The sequence below is a fragment of the Aspergillus niger genome, assembly GCF_000002855.4.
Source record: "Aspergillus niger supercontig An05".
NCBI lineage: Eukaryota > Fungi > Ascomycota > Eurotiomycetes > Eurotiales > Aspergillaceae > Aspergillus > Aspergillus niger.
The window spans coordinates 583,567-603,204 of record NT_166521.1 but is presented as its reverse complement, the minus strand read 5'-3'; the positions used below and the strand labels follow the sequence as shown (position 1 = coordinate 603,204).

General features: G+C 46.9%; 8 protein-coding genes across 8 annotated transcripts; 5 read left to right on the top strand and 3 right to left on the bottom strand.

The window, feature by feature from the left end:
* Positions 1–135: 135 nt before the first annotated feature.
* Positions 136–409, top strand: An05g02630 (uncharacterized protein; the record flags this gene model as incomplete). Its single annotated transcript, XM_059747986.1, has 2 exons — positions 136–141; positions 239–409. The coding sequence occupies 2 exons, from the start codon at positions 136–138 to the stop codon at positions 407–409; spliced, it is 177 nt and encodes a 58-aa protein (XP_059603758.1).
* Positions 410–846: 437 nt separating this feature from the next.
* Positions 847–1,961, top strand: An05g02620 (uncharacterized protein; the record flags this gene model as incomplete). Its single annotated transcript, XM_059747985.1, has 5 exons — positions 847–883; positions 927–948; positions 1,009–1,192; positions 1,228–1,325; positions 1,382–1,961. The coding sequence occupies 5 exons, from the start codon at positions 847–849 to the stop codon at positions 1,959–1,961; spliced, it is 921 nt and encodes a 306-aa protein (XP_059603757.1).
* A 1,140-nt stretch (positions 1,962–3,101) lies between these two features.
* An05g02610 (uncharacterized protein) lies at positions 3,102–5,414 on the top strand (the record flags this gene model as incomplete). The annotated part of the gene is made up of 5 exons (XM_059747984.1): positions 3,102–3,283; positions 3,335–3,980; positions 4,293–4,542; positions 4,764–4,843; positions 4,896–5,414. 5 exons carry the CDS (start codon positions 3,102–3,104, stop codon positions 5,412–5,414), a joined length of 1,677 nt encoding a protein of 558 aa, XP_059603756.1.
* A 1,342-nt stretch (positions 5,415–6,756) lies between these two features.
* An05g02600 (uncharacterized protein) lies at positions 6,757–8,880 on the bottom strand (the record flags this gene model as incomplete). Its single annotated transcript, XM_001390791.3, has 3 exons — positions 6,757–6,809; positions 6,854–8,657; positions 8,803–8,880. 3 exons carry the CDS (start codon positions 8,878–8,880, stop codon positions 6,757–6,759), a joined length of 1,935 nt encoding a protein of 644 aa, XP_001390828.3.
* Positions 8,881–9,784: 904 nt separating this feature from the next.
* On the top strand, positions 9,785–10,764 carry An05g02590 (uncharacterized protein; the record flags this gene model as incomplete). The annotated part of the gene is made up of 3 exons (XM_059747982.1): positions 9,785–9,973; positions 10,030–10,403; positions 10,455–10,764. 3 exons carry the CDS (start codon positions 9,785–9,787, stop codon positions 10,762–10,764), a joined length of 873 nt encoding a protein of 290 aa, XP_059603755.1.
* A 487-nt stretch (positions 10,765–11,251) lies between these two features.
* An05g02580 (uncharacterized protein) lies at positions 11,252–12,458 on the bottom strand (the record flags this gene model as incomplete). The annotated part of the gene is made up of 4 exons (XM_059747981.1): positions 11,252–11,731; positions 11,794–12,025; positions 12,080–12,249; positions 12,342–12,458. 4 exons carry the CDS (start codon positions 12,456–12,458, stop codon positions 11,252–11,254), a joined length of 999 nt encoding a protein of 332 aa, XP_059603754.1.
* A 1,212-nt stretch (positions 12,459–13,670) lies between these two features.
* An05g02570 (uncharacterized protein) lies at positions 13,671–15,823 on the bottom strand (the record flags this gene model as incomplete). Its single annotated transcript, XM_059747980.1, has 7 exons — positions 13,671–14,488; positions 14,543–14,685; positions 14,763–14,962; positions 15,029–15,050; positions 15,108–15,394; positions 15,454–15,533; positions 15,598–15,823. 7 exons carry the CDS (start codon positions 15,821–15,823, stop codon positions 13,671–13,673), a joined length of 1,776 nt encoding a protein of 591 aa, XP_059603753.1.
* A 695-nt stretch (positions 15,824–16,518) lies between these two features.
* On the top strand, positions 16,519–19,082 carry An05g02560 (uncharacterized protein; the record flags this gene model as incomplete). The annotated part of the gene is made up of 6 exons (XM_059747979.1): positions 16,519–16,644; positions 16,775–17,431; positions 17,805–17,825; positions 17,910–17,933; positions 17,985–18,106; positions 18,158–19,082. 6 exons carry the CDS (start codon positions 16,519–16,521, stop codon positions 19,080–19,082), a joined length of 1,875 nt encoding a protein of 624 aa, XP_059603752.1.
* Between the last annotated feature and the right edge of the window lie 556 nt (positions 19,083–19,638).

Here is a 19,638-nt window from a genome sequence, read left to right as displayed (position 1 = left end):
GATCATATTTCTCATCATAAGTGCCCTCTATACTCAACTGGCCTTTCACAGCTTCCGTATGACAGGGGCAATTATTTGTGCAATTGAATCGCGCTCTCGCATAAGGTACAGATATATAAAATCCAAGGTGATGCGATGGAGGTACAGATTGTCCATTCGTCATATGGGATCGCACAGGCCGGAGCATAGCCATCCCACAAATATGGAGGCAGTAACGTTGCAGTTTTCGATTTTGTAGTCAGCGCTCTTTCTGAGCACGGCAAGGTTATGGCAATGTTTGGCTATAGGGAATAGACTAGGGAGCCAAGGAGGTGTGCTTTGGGTCACTGGGAGCCCCAGTTTTCAAGGTTTCGACTTCTTCCAACTACTCAGGTGCTCTGGGCTGTTGAACAAGCCTTTCATCAGCTGAGGCTTCTTTCACGCCATATCAGTTCCATCAGTTGTCAAACACCCCCGAGTATCAAGGAACAACCGGTAGGTCAAGGTCCTTAAGCATGTGTCGATATACATTTCTACATGTCAATACAAACTTACAAAATGAGACTATTGTGAGCACAGCATCTACAAGACAAATTGTTGAAAAGCAGCAATAAAGACTATGAACAAGATGGACTGAACCATCACCATACTATGTTCTTGGCTACTGTGCTGTTCGGAAAACGAAAGTCAGAAATGGAACGCCACGTCCCGCCGGATATACGAAATTACGGCTTCGGATCTTTCACCGCTCAGTCATAGCTAGAGAGGATTGCCACGGATCGCCAAGAAATGGTCTGATTCCGTAATAGGTGAGCTCAGCCCCCTTTAGAACCAGGGTGTTGTTTTCTCTTTCCCACGGCGTTAACCATGGGGATCAAACCTAGATTATTTGATAGGATTCCACGTAAGTAATATCGTATACACGAGCCGAAATCCCGAAGATCTAGATCGACACGGAAGTTTCGGGGGGTAAGTCACAAGTTGCGTCTTGTCTACTCGTTCGCAGTATCTTAGGCAATAACTATCTAGATTTAACGTTATAAAGACCATTTCAAGGTCTACCCTTTCGCAAGGCATTCTCTTTTCTACACCACGATACAGGGCAATGGTCTCGCACGAAGACCCTGCACGCAACGCCCGGAAACGAGTATCAAAGGCATGTCAGGGATGTAGATTGAAGAAATCAAAGGCATGGGCATCACATAATCACTATGTGAGTATTGAATATATGGCTGACAATGCTCTCAGTGCAGTGGAGGCACTCCATGCGAACGCTGCAAAGCCACAAAAGCCATTTGTAACTATCGAAAGAATAAACCAAAAAGGCATCGTGTGTTTCCACAGAGGTACGCTACGAGTGGCGGTAATCCCTACATGCGCCAGCATGAATAACAGATCCCAGTTATGTGAGGCTTGTCGAAAGTCAACGTGATTTGGTCATCCGCGCCCTCCAAGAGCTTTATCAACGAGCCATCACGGGGAGAAGCATAAAACGCATAGCCAACGATCAGCCGTTTTCCGTGAATGAAATATTAGACAACTTGGGCATCTACAAACAAGCAAACGATGATTCATCCAAAACACCCCTAGCCCCCCTGCAAGGGACAGAGTGCACGGAAATGGAAGACTCAAGCAAACATCTACACCTAGGAACATTCGATCGGAATATCGAGGTACAATCGTGCCCTGACCGTTGGTGCGAGAGTACCAGCAGTATATTTTCGGATTTCGTGCACTTGCCATCGCCGTTGGCCCTCTCGCCTAGCTTATTATCACCATCACCACCTTATTGCCAGACATACCTGAGCTCTGTATTCACGCAAGACGTCAGGACTTCATTCCAAACGAATCGACCTTCGTGTGTCGTGGCAGAAGGTGTCTCGACAAAAGAGGGCAATATTTCCTCTCCGTGGGCGAAGTACCGAATGGCCCTGAATGCCCCAGACTCAGCGCTGTACGAGCCTTTAGGCACAGAATTTTAGGTTTTGGGCAGGTTTGTCAGATCCGTAATGAAGTTTCTTACTCCAGTGTCTTCTACGCTCGGGGTCATGGATTTATTGCGGTGAAGTGGATGCAGTGGTATTGGAAATTATCGATACTACTAGAATGCCTGGAGCGATACGAATAATCCTGCTGTCTCTTGAGATGTCTCGAGCGCATCCAAATGAGGCGTGATTTCAGGAGTATTGAAATTCTCAAGCTTCACCTCTGCTCGCGCTCCTTGAAAACATTACAATAATAGGTGAATTCTGGAGCATAATAGCAATTTTGGCGACAGAGCCAAATTTGTACCTAGTTTCCATCAAATCATCGCTGTCATCGATGTCAAAATTGGACGCAACAATGTAAACCTCTCCGAAGCTACCATCGCCAATTTTGCGTTTGTTACGGTATTTCTTTCCGACTCGTTGATCCTTCATCTGTTTCAAGAACGGTAATATATTGTGAGAGGACATTTTTATGTACGTGCCATAATAGCATTCGGACAGATTATAGTCTACTGATATGCTCTATGGCAGGCAGCGAAGAGTAACGTAGGTGGCTGCTGAAATGAGCCAGGTTGTTCCACTTAATAACAACGCATGTCGCCGCAGAAATATCATGCAAACAGGTGTCTTTGAATGGGTCATGTACAACACAGGTTGGTTGGACTTGACTACAATTAAACATCCACTTCGGAAGTGCGGTGATGAGCGCAAATCGGCTTGACAATGGAGTTTTTCATAATCTAGAGCTTGCCAGTGACTTCACCACCGCTCGTTGACCCCGATCAGTGACGCGGCAATACCTGCTTTACTAGAAGGTTCAAGCGTGGGTCTTGAATCCGTTCTCTAGCCGTAGCAAAAGGTTGGCCAGTAGGAAGGGAGAGCGAGAGGCTTTTTCCGTATATCCGCCACCCTTTGCCTCCCTGCGGGGTTGCGACTATAGCCGGTATGTTGTAAAAAGGAGCCGTGATAGCCCGTGTATGGGGGATCTTACGTGATAATATATATAATGTAACAGCCCTCCCAACCTGATGATACAATCGCTCATAACCAAATACATCACTCGCAGACACCAATTAGTCCGGTCAAACAAGATACCGCACTGCAAGATACTTGAGGTGCACATCAGAAACTACCATGTTATTTAAACGCAGTGGGGCTTCCTTTCCAGCCTGGAGAATATCCAAAGCGTGTCAGCAATGTCGTATACGCAAGATTCGGTGCGACGGGAAGACACCTTGTGGGAAATGTTCTGAAAGGCATCTTCGCTGCGAGTATCGCGATAAAGCTCGGCAGCGCAGGAGAAAAGGCTCTTCTGGAGTCCAGCCAAGTTCCGCAGTCAGCCATGATATAACCCCAGGTTCTTCCAGGGTCATGAACATGATCCCCGTTACTACCTCCAGTCAATACGTAAAGCGACCGACCGTGCCATCTCCCAATAGCGTCACCGCCACACATCAAGCGTCGCCGAGCCTCTCGATGGAGCTATACTACGGTGCCACTTCCAACTTTGCCCTGATGCAAACAATATATCGCGACATCATTCCGGGTTACACAGGAGCACCACGGTCCCAGGCTAGTGAAGTCGAAGATGGTGGCGCTGGCCTGGACATGTTCCAGTTCCGTTCCATCTTTTTTGGCATTGCTGACAAGGGACGAGACCCATCGAATCAAGCGGGACTGGCCAGTCTTTCCGGAGGATTCGTTTCGTATTCATTGGCAAAACAACTTTTAAAATGTTTCCTGGAAACGCTTTACCATCTCATGCCTTTCCAGCCGCGGGAGCTTTTTGAACAGCAATTGGATGACCTGTACATAACCACATTGCATACGCCAAAGAATCCTTCTGGAAAGCATATTCTGCTTCCTGCTATCGCCATAGCGGCCCTGAACACTGAGCACTATCTCCTGGCGGACACCCTAGTTTCCAAAATCAAGAATGAGACGGCTGCTATGGCAGATATCGTGAATATCGAGACTGTGCAGACTTCTATTATTCTGATGAGTTTTCCCATCGTATCTTACAATAGGCGAGGCTAACCCAGGTTGAGAACACGCGCACTTCCAGAATGAAAGAGGCAGACCCAACGCTGCATATCTAGAGGTTGGAACGGCAGTGAGAAAGGCAGTCTCTGCAGGTTTCCATAAACCCGGGGCTGCACACGGTGACTGTCGTGAAGTTATTCAACGCACAGTCTGGTGCCTTTACATCTGCGAAACGTAATCCAAGCTCTATGGCAGGAGACGGGACCTTGAGGCTAACTGCTCCTTTTCAATAGGCTACTGGCTTTCTTCTTGGGGCGACCCAGCAGCCTACCACGAGCAAAGATAGAGATACCACTTCCAGTCGATCCAGTTCTGACCTGCTTGGTTCACCTATCCCAGATCATGTCGCGAACCGCTGAAGACATGTATGAAAAACCACATGGCTCTTTTATTGCAATGGAGAAGACGGCAGCTGCGATTCGCTCTGATTTACGGCAATTTGAATCTTTTATGCAACGCTGTATGGGGTTTGGGCTCCATCCTACCGCATCCGGCCAAGGGCAGGGGGTTTGCCAAATTATCCTTAGCTCTTGTATGTACTGTCTGTTTCCTATGGCCTGACGAGATTCTGGACAATCAGACAAGCTCAATGACTAATGTCGGCCGAAGTGTATAGTCATACTGTTCTCGTGACCTATCGGCCTTTTCTGATTTTGCGAGGGCGATGGCGGCAGCAAACGAAGGCTGTTTGCCGGGAAGTACAGCCCATTCACTATGTGGACAAACAAGGATCGCCTGCATGGCTGGATGCAGCTTGTAGCTCCGCAGTTAATGCTGCTTATACCCTAATTGAACATATTTCAAGAACCTCCCACCATATTCCAACCGCCAAGGTACAGCCAATGGATACCCTTGTCGGAAATGATCATTGACCATGCGTTTTAGGAGCTCCGATACCATGGCTTCTTCCTTGGGAGTGCGGCTTTTGCTTTAATCTATGATATGCTGCATGATGCGACACTGGCTACCCTTCATCTCCCTCGCATCCAAATGGGGCTCCGATGCCTTTACAGTATGCGAGAAGGGGAGCCGATCGCAAGCACAATTCGAGCGGTTGAACTGGCTTTGAACAAACTGGGTCTGGAAGTCAATATCTACGAGACAATCCGTAAATCTGCAGATGAGGCAGCGAATTACGCTTCTGTGTCAGACACGACAGTATCTCGTGGTATCCAAGACCAAAGGGTCTGTTCCGATCACGGGAATACCCAAAAACCTGACCCTCCAGTCTCAACAACTGCCCAGCTACCTGACTCTGAGACTCCATCAACTTCTCAGTCGGCTGGTAGAGCACCCCTCGACCTAGCGTTTGTGGACGAAATGGGTACCTGGGAGCCAGGATGGAATATTAATCCATCTATCGTAAATATAGAAGGGTTCTTCGCCTGGCCCACCTTGTATTAGTAGATCCAACGCGAGGGTGACAAGGGATGGAGGGCTCGCTGTTGCCGACGTGACTCTAGCACCTGGTGAAAGGTCGCTATGTCCCGAGGAGCAGACATAAATCCGTTAAGAACTACGTTAATGCATTCGATATGTACAGACGCCAATAGTGGAACAGCATATCAGAAATTCAGACATCCCGAGCCAAGAAATCCTCGTACTCCCTGAGGTAGCACTACTAGTGAATAGTCAACATACCGCTTAGAGCGTAAGGCTATTACCTTATCTTCTGAATTCAGATATCATTATCTCTCTCCATCCCCCTACACAGAAAGCCAGATAAAGATCAGGTTATCCACATAAATAGGTATCACTGGCGGAAAACTTTACAAGAAGAATACATTAGTTTCATCTACTCTCAAAGATGGAGCATCTAGCCCGGCATCTCCAGTCGCACACCAAGGAGCCTTTCAGATGTGAAGCCTACGCCAAATTATACACTCAGCAGATGTCCTCTATGTAATTTATCAAAAAGCGAGAAGTATCTAGGCAAATTCTAACGATATACTATTACAGCACTTATACTCACACCATAGAGATACATGAGCCAAGAACTGAAAGATAACAAAGAATATTAACAATTATAGTGGTGATGACAATCATGAAAAAACCAAGGAGAATTCATACTATATATTTCTGCTACTGAATAGCTACCATTCCTATCTTGTTATATAGCTCCATGTATGTAAACACTGAACTTGTCATACCACTAGAATTTGGGATTTTTGGTAAGCATCTAGACAGTAATTATCCTGGCATCTGTCATCTTAGTAACTTGGTACAGCATTATTCGGACACCCCCTTATTCAGTAATACCTGGGCTTCACCTGACAAGGAAGAATAAGATCCAGATTGAACATTTTTGTTGGCCAGATGAGATTGGTTATATTTATACATTTTATCTAGATTCTCCGGTAGAATAGCTGAAAATATCTAATCTGAGGATAAACCTAATTCCCCTACTAGAGACGACCTTATCAGGAAGAAGTAATCTATTCTTATAAAGTAACAGTGCTATTCAGTCAGGTAATCCCAGTTAATTCTACTGTTAACAGTAATAACACCTACTATTTATTCTCCACTTCAGATAGAGTATATCATCAGAATCTGGATGACAGTCTCTGGTAACGGACCCAGCCAGGATCACTTCTATCAAACAGCTTTCTAGTACAAGCAACATTATTTTTCAGATAACCGTTACTCACTGCTTGGACTCACACAAAAGAATTACTAATATTATTAGTCAGAGGGACATGTCTTGTTACGGCGATCAATTGTGGTTCAGTTCACAGGTCTTGTTTATTTACGACATTCCGCGCTGACTAGAACTTCGTTCTTTAGTAGACATGACATGATCTATTATTTATGTTAACCAAGTGGCCTTCCTTCCTGTAACGCACTTGTTGAAACCTCCATTGTCGGCTTAAAAGCGACCTCACAAAAACGCGATAAATCTGCCTTCAGAGAACAGGACAGATGAAATGCTGGGCAGGGAATCGTGCACGTATAACGAAGGTTTTCCATCCACTTCTGGTAGGGAAAGGTCCCCCCTTGCGTCTCGCAGAGCACTCGTGCCTTATCAACAATAATCTTCATAGATACCACAGATATTGTCGAAAGTCCACATATGCATAACTGACTAGCATGGTTGGAAAGGACACGCGGTACTCTGTAGAGTAGCTTCTTGGCTCTCTCCCGGGCCTGCAACCGTATCTGAGCAACGCTCAACTCTTGCATGGTAATATCCACGTATAGGGACAACAGTATCGCAATATACCCTAGAGTCAAATATGCCTGATGTGAGACCACAGTGGGGTGCCGTTCAGGGTATATGCTATCAGGACCCATAAGGCGGCACCCACGGGGGATCTCACTTTCCCACTGACTAAGTTCGTAAATAAAAGTTTGTGGGGAAAGGCCACTACACCCGAGACCCCTCACAATTCTATTTGCTATGCTTGCTAGCTCCAGAAGTGTCTTGAAGCAGCTGAAGCTTTGCAACAGCCCTGATGGAGGGCCATTTGTCGACACCACCTTTTGGTACGGAAACAGCAGGTCTGGCCATAGAGTCCACTCTTTAATGCCGTCCTCCTCTCTCCGCGCGACGGCATCGAGATACTCTGCAGGCAAATGCGGGGGTTCTCGCCTCCAAAAGGCGAGCAAGGAGTCGATAATAAAACACCCAATCGCGGCAGTCTTTCCATGTTGAATCGTCACCGACCACTGGCCGTCTTGGGGTTCACCAAGCCTTAAAAACATTACTATTTGGACAGCTCGGCCAATAAGGAGCCAGGCTGCGAGCCACTCTTCAAGTTCAATATTGACCATTACTAGCAGAATAATAGCTTCAAGATGGCCTAATTCGCAGTTCTCAATCCGGCTAGGTATTAAGTGTCGACTGTTATAGTAGTAGAGTTTTACCTCTGAAAGGAGTTGTGAAGATTGACTTGGCTGTCGGACAGTTGACGCACAGGTAACATAACTCAGGATAGCCCACAACGTGGATTCATAAGCACATGAAGTGCTGCGCCCGGCTTCAGAGCATGCTTGGTCGGAGTAGATGTGTGATGTGCGAGTGACCTCATCTTTAGAAATGATCGGAAACCATGAATGGGTAGTCGCATAATAAGTGTCGAGGAGTCGCGTAGCATGCGGTGGCAGTGGAGGTAAGCGGGGAGCGGATATACTGCCTGATTGAGAGTTCGTATCTCTAGCCGCATACGGCATTTCACTCAAGGAACCGGGCTGTTCAATCCTAACTGTATCAATTGATGAACCTTGGCCGACATTCGTGTAATTTTGGCTCTTATTCCCTGAGCCGGCCATCACATTGTCGATTCGCGGTAGACTGTCAGTGAAACCGCCAGGTAGTGGGACGCTTTTAGGATAACTGAGCGTTCCTTCTAAAGCTCTGTGGAGTCGACTCGTTTTCCACATATAATACAGCTGATTTGACGATTCATCGCCTGTCCAAGGAGTCTTGAACTGATTCTGGATGGCTACTGACTCCGGTACGACTCCCAACAGTGCGAGAGCGTCGTCTTCAAATCCGTTCACCTCTCGAATCGCCAGAGCTAATAGCTTCTCAAGACTACGAACATAGCCCTCGCGTAAACCTCGCTTTCGTGCCAGCAAATCGTAGGCACAATCGTGGCCTAAAGAAAGACATGTTGAGCACGCGGGACGCAAACCGTCACATTTATTCTGCGAACATTGATTCGTTAGCATGGTGCATTTCAAGCGCCTGACAATAAGTCAGCAAATGCCATTCGGAGTTAAATCCAAAAAAGCTAATTTTCCGATCTTTCAATTGCTTTGAGTCAACGTTATCAATTAGACAATAACTTACTCTCTTTGTCCGACATCTCCTGCAGGCTTGGGAGACTCTTGGACGACGGCGATTATTGGATCCATGCTCTTTGTTCATTGGGACACGCGGGTTCGATCAGGGATGTAATTCCTCGTACAGAGAAAATTTAGCCAAAATGAGGCACAAAATATCATGTGGTTATCTGAGCGATATGAGGAAGCAAGTTCATCAAATGTCCTTTGGCGCCAGCGAGGTGGAAAATTATTTGCCATAAATCGGAAGATCAGTTCTAGAGTACCCTTCTTGCCTCCCGTCTATTATCGAGCGGACAGGTTATTTCGTACCACTTAGCATTTATAGTTCGACATGCACCCATGGAAGATGTTAAGGAAAAAAAGAAAGAAAGAAAACCCTTGTGCAGCTGCATCCTAAATAGGGTTCCGCCGCCCGTACGTTTCACTCTCCTGTAGTAGTCCCCAGATGTCCCGGAGAAGGAAGGCTTAGTGATCCCTTACGGTATAAACTCTGTATCTATAAGAGCGCTTCGCTTGGCATCACAAGGCAATACCTAATGAAGATGAGCGTTATGCAATTACGTTAGACCTTTCTTAGAATGGCAGACCCCTTGGATAGCGGATCGCACTAGTGAACACAAAATGAAGACCTGCGGGACGTCGGACTGCGGGACAAAAAGCCCGCCGCACTCCGGAGACCCGGAAGAGGCTGAGATGCCTAGCTTCTGTTTTCCGACCGCTCCGTAAACCATATTGACAGGAGGCTTTCGAGACCGCCAGCTAGAATACCACCCCGAGACATAAAGTGTCGCGCATTATGGGCCTGCGGCTTTCAGAATCTCATCGTTGATTGGCTTCGGTGGCAACAATGACCAGCGTCACATTGGAATACTACGTCCCGCAAGATCTACCGTCCCACAACTTCTCTTTGGACAGCGTATTGCTGAAGAACTTAAGAAAGCACATGCCCTTTTCCATCATTATCTTTGCTGGAAAAGTACGCCAAAATGACCTTCTGGACGCACCTCATTCGATTTGTTGCGGTCGAAGACAACCATGTCCATCTTGGCCAGTTGGTCAACAGTGAACGGGATGTGGGAAAAGACAGCGTCAACGGCATTGATATTCCCGTCTACCTCATTGAGGGCACAATTTTTGATGGCCGTGTTACGGATCAGATCATGCATGTGAAGCAGGTGACTGACTCTCTACGCCTCCATCCTCTATTTCGAATACTCACGACCGATTCCAGATTCTCGCTCCCGTGAGCACAGAACAATGCAACTACATCCGTTGCTTAGGATTGAACTACATCGATCACGCCAAGGAAGCTAACCTCGCCCTTCCGGAGGTTCCTATTCTCTTTACCAAGCCGCGCTCGGCGCTCATAGGACCATATCCTGCCTCCATCAGTGTTCCCAAATGTGCACAGGATGGCACCAGTGACTATGAATCCGAGTTGTGCGTTGTGATCGGTCGGACTGGACGGGACATCCCGGAGGAGAACGCGTTGGATTATGTTCTTGGCTACACTGCTTCAAATGACGTATCCGCCCGTACCTTGCAGATGGCAACCGCACAATGGTCCTTTTCCAAAGGCCTGGATGAAAGCTGCCCGATAGGCATGTCAATGATTGAATCTCTTCGGAAAACTGCAAAGACCAGAAACTAATAGAGAGACCGTACAGGCCCCGTCCTTGTTTCGCCATCTGTGATTAAGGATCCCCAGACGCTTCGCATTCAAGGCATACATAATGGAGTCGTTGTCCAAGATGGACACACAAAAGACATGATCTTCTCCATCAAGAGACAGATCTCTTACCTCTCACAAGGGACAACTTTGGAAGCTGGTACAATTTTTCTAACTGGGACACCGGCGGGCATTGGGTACTTCAAAAGTCCAAGAGATGTTTTGAAAGATGGCGATGAATTTTCCGTGTATATCGACAAGATTGGTACTTTGACCAATAAAGTACGATATGAATAGAGTAGGATCCAATACTAGATACGAACGCGAATACCATGGAACAATGTTTACATGAAGCAAGCACCTATACATTCAAACATTTTACTTTCCTATGTTTCTTAACAGGTAGTCGCAGGTCAAGAAAACATGTTGTAGCGTGTCTCTGGTTATATCCTCACTCACACACATACCAAAGAGAAAACGGAGGCGTGAATCAGACCAGGAAGTGGGAAAATGTCCGGAGTTCAAGCTTATTCCCTGACAATAGTTAGTTGTTCGTGCTTCTGTCTGATGCTGTCCATTTGAGGTGAACTAATCATCGGATTTCTTTGGAGATGATGCGGGAAGGTGCACTTCAACATTATTGGGAGTTACGCATTTAACAGCATATGCAAGATTTCATGGTATTGCCTTTGTCTTTAGTCTGAACAGAGAGTTTAGGCACGCCCTCTAGCGGATGGCTAGAGGGTCGGCCACATTGGCTATATTTGCTCGACAACAAAAAGTATTACTTGAGGAACCATGCGGGGACATCTGGCCCCCAGATTGCTAGGGAGGAATCCCCTGCTTGTCCGTACCCGATTGGTGTTTTCTCGTTGACAATATCACCATCGGCATAGTGTTCAATCATGTTCCCTGTTGTATCCCACCAGTAGTCGAAGATCTGCGAGCCTAATATATGCCTTCCTACTCCCCAGACAGGCGTATACCCCCTCTTTGCTAGCCACTGATGTCCCAGCTTTTGAGTGTCGAAGTCATGTACTTCAAAGGAACAGTGATGGACGTGGGAAGTGCTGTTGGTGCTCATGAAAAAGGTGTGATGATCCACATAATCAGTTCCCCGATCAATGTGCGCAAAGACTGCGACATTGGTTTTGTCATTTCCCTCCCCAACATGGAGGAAATCAGTAGGGACCAAATTAAATGTTGTAGTGTAGAAGGCGACCATTGCAGAGAAGTCTTTGACACATAGACCGTAATGACCCAGCTGCAGACAAATTATTAGTACAACGTCTCGTGCGTTTTAGGGCAGGGTTGTGTCATATCGACCTTGTGAACAGGTGCAGGGCCCTCAACGAATCGTTGGAATTTGCGAATGCGTGGCTTTTCTGTCTCGGTGTTGAAGATCAAGTTTTCCGGATACTCCCCTGGCTTTGCAGGCTGTTGGCCGTACATCAGATTCACAGGGAACCCTTCAGGATCAATAATGGTGACCATATAACCTCCGCCAGGTGCATAAATCAATTCGTGAATGGCGGACCCATTTGGAAGTTGAGAGGCTCTATCAAGATTAGTACAAACACTCATATACCAAGGAATGTAGACTTTGACTCACCTTTCCAAGTCTGCATACGATTCTACCTCGTATGTTCCTCCCAGGAACTTTTTATCTCCTTTTTTGGCGTAGTAAACGTACTGGTCAACCCCATAACCCCGATACCAGACCTCGTCATTCGTTTGTTTGGAAATGTACATGCCGAAATCTGTTAGAGCCGTTAGTAAATCCTTTCCTGCGAAGCATGAGCAATTTTACCTTGCAAGAATGTAGTGATCTCTTCCAGATTTGGATGTTGATATCGCATATTCACCAGCCTCACCAGGCGAATCTGCTTCTCCGGCTGGATACCGCACCTCTTCCTCCAGGTGGCTATTGACTCCTGATTTGGGCCAATGGCTGTAATGTCCGGAATAGATGCTCCATGACAGGAAGCCATTGTCGCCTGTCTGCCACGATAGGTAATGAATTAAAAAAAGGTGCTTATCGTTGTAACGAGCCAAGGAGTGTCAAGGTCTCCAGCTCTCTGAGGTAATAAATGAATCTGGTCATATCTGTGATTCAGCGGCGTCGCTGTGTAGCATTTATGTTTAATGCGAGTAGAAATACGAGTCCCGCCAGCCCACTCATGCCTTCTTTTACCACCAGTGCATAATCGTTCCTAGCCTCCGGTGGCGATAAAATGTCCCGCAGCACTAAGTCCCGCAGGTCCGGCGGTTAATAGCGGCCATCGGGCAATAATAAAATTCATCCAAGTCCCTTCACCGCCAGTAATATTAAGCAGAATTTATGCTTGATTAGAAGCCCTAATATAATTAAAAAAAATTATAATAATTTATACTAGACTAGGAATACTCTGTTTCTACTATATCAAAGTATAATTCAAAGAAGATATCAAATTATTAATACACGCTTCAATGAAAATATACTAAAATTTCTTATTCTTTACCTACTCTTTCTCACTGCTAATCTTTATATATATTGCCAGATTATCCTCCCTTTATCCGCAGTTCGCCGCTTTTTATTATTATTATTCTGCCACATTAGACAGATAAATTACAGTATTTGTAATACGCATTCGGTTGTTAGAATTGTAATTTAGACTTAAATTTCAAGATATTTAAATTCTAATTAAATCTATGAAATAAGATATTATTAAAGACTTCAAATTACATAGTAAAATTATATATTTCTACGATTATTGAAATGTTGATATGTACGCTGTAACGGAATCTCAAAAATAGTTATTGCCCGATGGCCGCTATTAACCGCGGAAGTCAGGTCAGGTCACACCCCGATTCGGCAAGTCCCCTGGAGCAGATATTACAAGTTTATGTGGGGATGGCTTTGGCTTTTTTCTTCTTTTTATTTTTGTTGTTCTGTTGTTCTGTTGTTTTTCTGCTGCATTGACATGACATACTCAGAACAGAATTCAAGCCCTTACTCCGAATCTTCCCGCTGGAATACGTGGTACTTCTTCCAGGACAGTTTCGTGGATGGTATTCGACATCCAGCACGGTTCTTGTCATAGTGGAGATAACGATACTTGTGGCACTGGATTCTCTATTTGCTAAAAGCTAGTGATACAGACACTTTGCGAACAGGAATTTTGGTTCAAGCACCGCCACTGCGAAATAGAAAGTGATATGGATTAGAGACCCGTCTGGTGCAAGTAAGCTAGCATGCTGCGGATCGCTACATGCAGTTCGTTTATATCGTTGCAGGCGGCAAAGAGGAAACGATCGGGTCGGACGATGCAATATCTTCCACGGATCTCTTTGCCAAGAGCAAACTGATCATAAAGCTTGGGTTCTGGCCGCCGGTTGCAAAGCGGAGAGCTTGCAAACTCCTCCCCTGTGGCTATTTTAATGACATTCGGATCTTCAGCATCCGTAACTGACTTTTCAATAATAATGGGGACGTTCTTAGCCAGTAAGGTACCTCTAGAGGGTTGTTCGACCTCCTGCAGCACCTTTCGCACCTCCAAGAGCTCTTCATCAGTGTGCAGGTACACAAACATTTGAAAGAGGCCCCCTTGCTGGGAGCGAAATATTATGTCGTCGGTGAAAACAATTTCTCCGTTTGACTTTTTGCCATGAACCTGAGGAATATTGACGCCCCCGTTCAGGTCAGGGAGAAAGGGCATTCCATCGAGATACCGGTATCTGACCATGCCTTTCCGGCGCCTGCCCAGTTCAAGCTGCCGCCTCCAGCTTGGCACGAATTGAATTAACCAGAAATACCAGTCTCTGGCGGAAGCTTTGAGTGGTTGGCTCTCGGTGACGAACTTACCATTCTCAATGGTCGCCGCAAGAGATTGCTCCAACTGCTGCTTGCGCTCGAGATACCACGCGCTCAGCACGGCATGATGGACCCGAGTATCGCAGGAATGGTATCGACACAGCATGGCAAGCCGCCACGCCAATGAAAGAGCGTCCCGGAATCCTGAGGCAATACCTTGACCGCCAACTGTGACCATGAGAAAGAAGAAATAAGCATTGACCGACAGCGTGGCTTGCTTACATGGTGGAAAGACGTGGGCTGAGTCACCGCACAAAATGACACGATCCTTAGCCCAGACATTGCAGCTGCGTGCAGAGAAAGCAAACGGCCGTGACCTTAAAATATTGATACAGTCTTCCGGAAATTGCACGTCACCAGGTAGACTAAACAATAAGCAACCTTGAAAGCTAAGAAAATGGCAGTCTCTTACCTGTATAGGCTGCCGTTATGGGTGATATACGGAAACACTATTTTCTGCACCATCTCACGCGTGGCCAAGTGATGTCCATCTTCGTCGGGTCGGACGAAGAACTCGAATCTCCAAAGCCGGTCACTGGGAAGTCCAAAACGGCCGCAAACAGCCGGGCGACTTGGGTTGCATAGGAAGCGGAAGCCGGGGGGGAAAAACTTTTCGTATACTTGTTCGGGAGTATACCCGAGCTTCCAAAGAGGAAAGTCCGGATGAGTCTGAGGGGTGGGAAGAGCGATTTCCCAGTTCAGTGCTACCCATGTTTCATCATATAAGACGCTGAAATAGAGTTAGTATGCTACTCAGAATAGTGTCCACAGCGAGGGCATTACTAACTCCGTCACCCGCTCCATGAAGACACCCTTCTTTTCTAGGTATTGCTTCCGCGTGAAGCCAGTTTTTCCATCGGAACCTACAAAGAAGCGTGCGCGAATCCTGCGCTCCATCCCTTCCGCATCTCTATAAATGCAATAAGTCCAGCTGTCATCTTCGTCGAGATCAATGACGGTTGAACCCGATCGTAGAGAACAAGATGCATAAGCCCGCATAGTATCTCTGAGCTTCTTCTCCAGTGCCGGCTGCTTGTGACAGATATATCCAACATGGCCAGTTCCCCCAGCAGTCTAATTGTGACTAAGTTAGTGATCGCCTTATACTACAAACGCATAAAGCAGGGCCATACAGTGTTATAGTCCATGGCAATAAATGCCTCTTTTGACAAATTTGTACTTGACCCGCTGATGAAATTGAATTTCCCCATACCTAAGAGCTGGTTAGAACCTGGATTCCTCATGATTACAGAGCTGGGGGGGGTGAAATATTTTACAGGTTCCAATATCTGTATAGATGCTTCTGTACAAGCCTAACCCTTGCAAAGCCCGTATGCCATCTTCATCCAGAGCAATTCCACGTGGATCTGTGGTGATGTCAATCTCCCTTTCCAAAACCACGTGCGGGATGTTCATTTGGCCAAGGTAGGCTGACAACATAGCCCCGGTTGGGCCACACCCGCAGATGAGGATGTCGGTTGTCTCCCAATCTTTGCCTTCCATATTGATTTCTTGCGCGACACAGACACTACAGGAAGAAGTGAAAGACCACAAATGCTATATGTCGTTTTATGTCTCGCTACTTGGCAAAGACTCCGTAGCAATCACGGGTTGTAGATGCATGCATTTGGGGTTTCCCCATGACCCCTACTTGCTCCCCGCTGTGCCAATAAAGTGGGACACCAATACGAATTCCGTACATCCGAGCGTCTGGAGAAAGGTTCCTGCGGGACCCTGCGGGACGTCGGAGGTCTGTTCCCCATACACAACAGAGGGGCGCGAGTTGCGTAAGCCCCGAGGTTACTGTTTGTCGGTTTTTATCATTATTGAGCAATAGTGAATGTAGTGAATATTCAATGGCCGTTGGCTTCGGATGCTCGTCAGAAATAGATTTGAGACCATTACACCTGCGACAAGCGCCCCAGGGTCAACTCCAGATTTTAGTCTTTGATCACGTGATAAGACGAATCCGGGTTAGCCGATCATAGGGGGCTGTGAATGAGGAACGCGAGGGTGAACTTTAATTTCAATGACACATATACTACCAAGAAGTGGTTCTGCAGCCCCCTACCCCTCTTTTTAGATATTTTCCTCCTTGTTGATGTGCGTTCCATCCTCCCGTACATTTGGCAGCATCAGCAGAAGCTTTTATCTTGCAGTCGTATTCAATCAGTTCTTGTCCCCTGCAGAGTTCAGTCATGCCGACCCACCCTAATCGCAGACCAGAACGCATTTGCCCGTGGTGCTCTCAGTCGTTCACAAAGGAGGATCACTTGGCTCGACATATCAGACGCCATACACGAGAAAGGCCGTTCTCATGTACTGTATGTACAAAGACCTTTACTCGCTAGTGCGTTGAGCCTTGAGGAATCTATTTTTACTACTGTACAGATCTCCTAACGATACAGTGACTCCCTCCTTCGCCATGCTCGGTCTCATGGAATCACGCGACAGCCAGCGCAGCAAGAAACTTCTACTGCTGTGGAACCTGTTGGAAATGATAGCGTCCACGCTCCCGCCCCGGCGGCAGGGTTAAACTTAAGCACGACAGGGGTTTCCTTGGCACATGCAAACTATTCAAAGGAGTATCAGTCAACACGCTGCTATGGACTTGGCTCACCCTCCGCCGGTTCTTCTACAGCCACGGTTATCTGTATGAGCCCAGTGCCACACAGGCCGTCTTTACCTATGGATCCAGCCATTGGCCGACCTGACTGGGCGGAGATCCAGCCTGATGGTCTGTCTGACTGGTCATTAGGCTGGGCAGCCCAACCTTCAGCATGGTTAGCTGATGATAATTTCGACTTGGATGCATTTAATGCCTCGATCATCACTTCCGCTATGCGTTCCAACGTCGAGCCACCTCCGCCATTTTTGGAGGCCCCTCTATTAACCCCGCTGTCTGCAGGTGTCCTCGAACCTATAATCGGGCAAACGGAAGATTTAGTTCGCCAGCACTGGTATACCTTCATTGAGGGCAATGGGACTGGCTACGATACTCCTGGCGGCAACCCGGATAGGCCCCACATCAACGACGCTGATAGGGAGAATCTAGCCCAACGCCTTCAGCAGCGCATCACTACAGAGCCATTGCCGTCCACAGACTTTTTGGTGAGCCTTCAAGAATGACCGGCGTATTTCATACCAAGACTGACCCCGTCAGAATATGTGTATTCGAGTCTTCTTTGCCCGTTTTACTAATATCCTTCCCATCATTCATCAGCACACCTTTCGCCCTTCGGTAAAACGGTCCCTTCTGCTGCTCTCGATCTGTTCGATGGGAAGTCTATTCTTAGGTTCAAATAATGCGACCCAACAGGGAATTGGAATTTTTGAAACTCTTCACAAAGCTATACTCTCTTCGGTTTGTTATTACCGCAATGTTTGGCGCAGCTTTTTCCGCTGACCGAAGAAGTGGGAAACCTATATGATCAGGGGGAAAGCTGAAGCCTTGTCTATGGTGCAAGCAGCTCTGATTGGGCAGATCTTCGGCATGTTAACGGGCGTAAGCAGTATTCAATCGTCTGCTTGATACTCATCACCTCTAACTAGTATTCTGCAGAGACCAAAAGATCTATTAACTGTACAGACGTTTCATGGAACAGTCATCACCGTAAGGGTATATCTACAAATAATAACAAACGATGCCTGCTGACATCACCAGTGGGCGAGAAGACAAAACTTATTTTCCAGCCGTCGCGCAATTGAACAGATTAATATAGAAGATGTACATCGCGCCCCCGAGCAAACATGGAGGGCCTGGTCCCAAGCGGAAGAGCAGGTCAGGTGAGTCATCCCCCCTCCCGATGGGATGACTAGTATGTAACTGCTAGTCAGGCTCTGGGCCGCTGTCTCCATTCTGGATGCCGAGCTCTCTGAGCTATTGCTCAGTGATGCTCTTCTACGACGTTCCCCGTTGGATCTGGTATCCGAGGACAATCTTTGGATGGCCCCGACCGCGGAGGCCTGGGTCAGCGCGGTGCGATGTCAGATAGAACAATCAGGGATACCCACTAGCCCATCATCCCCCGGCCCGGTCGGGTTCCGCTCATATGTTGAGCTAGAAAGTATAATCTGGGCCATAAGTGATTCGAACTTTCAAGAGAACAAGGCAGATTTGCCGGTAAAGTTTGAACGGGCTTTGATCAGTTTTTACGACCGCTATCTCCGACCCCTAGAGTCCTCGCATCTGAAGCAGGACACCTTCTGCCTGCAGGCTCTTTGGCACTCTGGCTTCCTTAGCCTCCTTACTGATTTTGATCGCTTAGAGCGTGCGATCGGACGTGAAGGCTCTGCCGAAGCTCAGCGCCACAAGGAATATGCAATTGATTGGGCCAGCTCTCCAAGCGGCATGAGATGTGCGGTTCATGCTGTCTTGATCCTTCATCTGCTGGAGACGTTGCCGTTAGGGATCGAGCCCGCAATTCATGTGCCCCGAGTCCTTTTCAGAGCAACCATCGTCTGGTACTGTTATCTGAAATTCGGCACCAGCGAAGAGACAAACGAGCCAAGGGCCTTTAACCTCCATAACTTCGGAGAGCTTAAATTCATCAATGTCAATGGTGGGAAACTTCTCTTCGAATCACAAGACTACCAAAATAAGAAACCACTGCCGTCCAGATGCACTACCGCATGTCGATATGTGGATCTTCTCAAACGTGTTGGACACTGGGGGTTGTCACAGCAACTCGCGGCGATAGGCGTAGTGCTACTCCACGGTAATCTGGAGGTTGCCACCGAATCGGCATCTTTAGTGCCTTAACGTCGTTTATATTCCTTATCTCTCTCCCCGGCTTATGGTTTATCGAGAAAAGTTCTCCTTGGCTTTATTTGACATTTCTAGATCCCAGTATTCAAGGCCCCTTCCACGCTAGTTACACATAATATCTCAATTGAGAGAGAATGGAGTGATGGGATCTGAGGGGTTACGGATCATTCTGAGTAAAGTACACAGGGATTACGACTCTACAATTATGGCCAGGCGCCGGATCGCATCAAAATGACAAGAAAAAGACGACAAATGATTCAGTAGACACACATTTTGGGCCACGACAATTATCATGATGTCTGTGCCTCTTATGACGGAAACTGGAATTCTCCTCTTCCAAACCACCCTTAAATGGATTTCGTTTCCCCACAGAAACTTTGTGATTTATCCCAAGAATGGTGGTGAGAGAACCTTGAAGTGTTTATTTCCGCTGCAGGTTATACCTATTGTACACTGTAACTTCGAACACTTTCCAATGGATCGGGGTCACATGATGTAGAATACTCCACCGACGGATTCAGAAACACGGGACAATAACATTCCCCTGCAG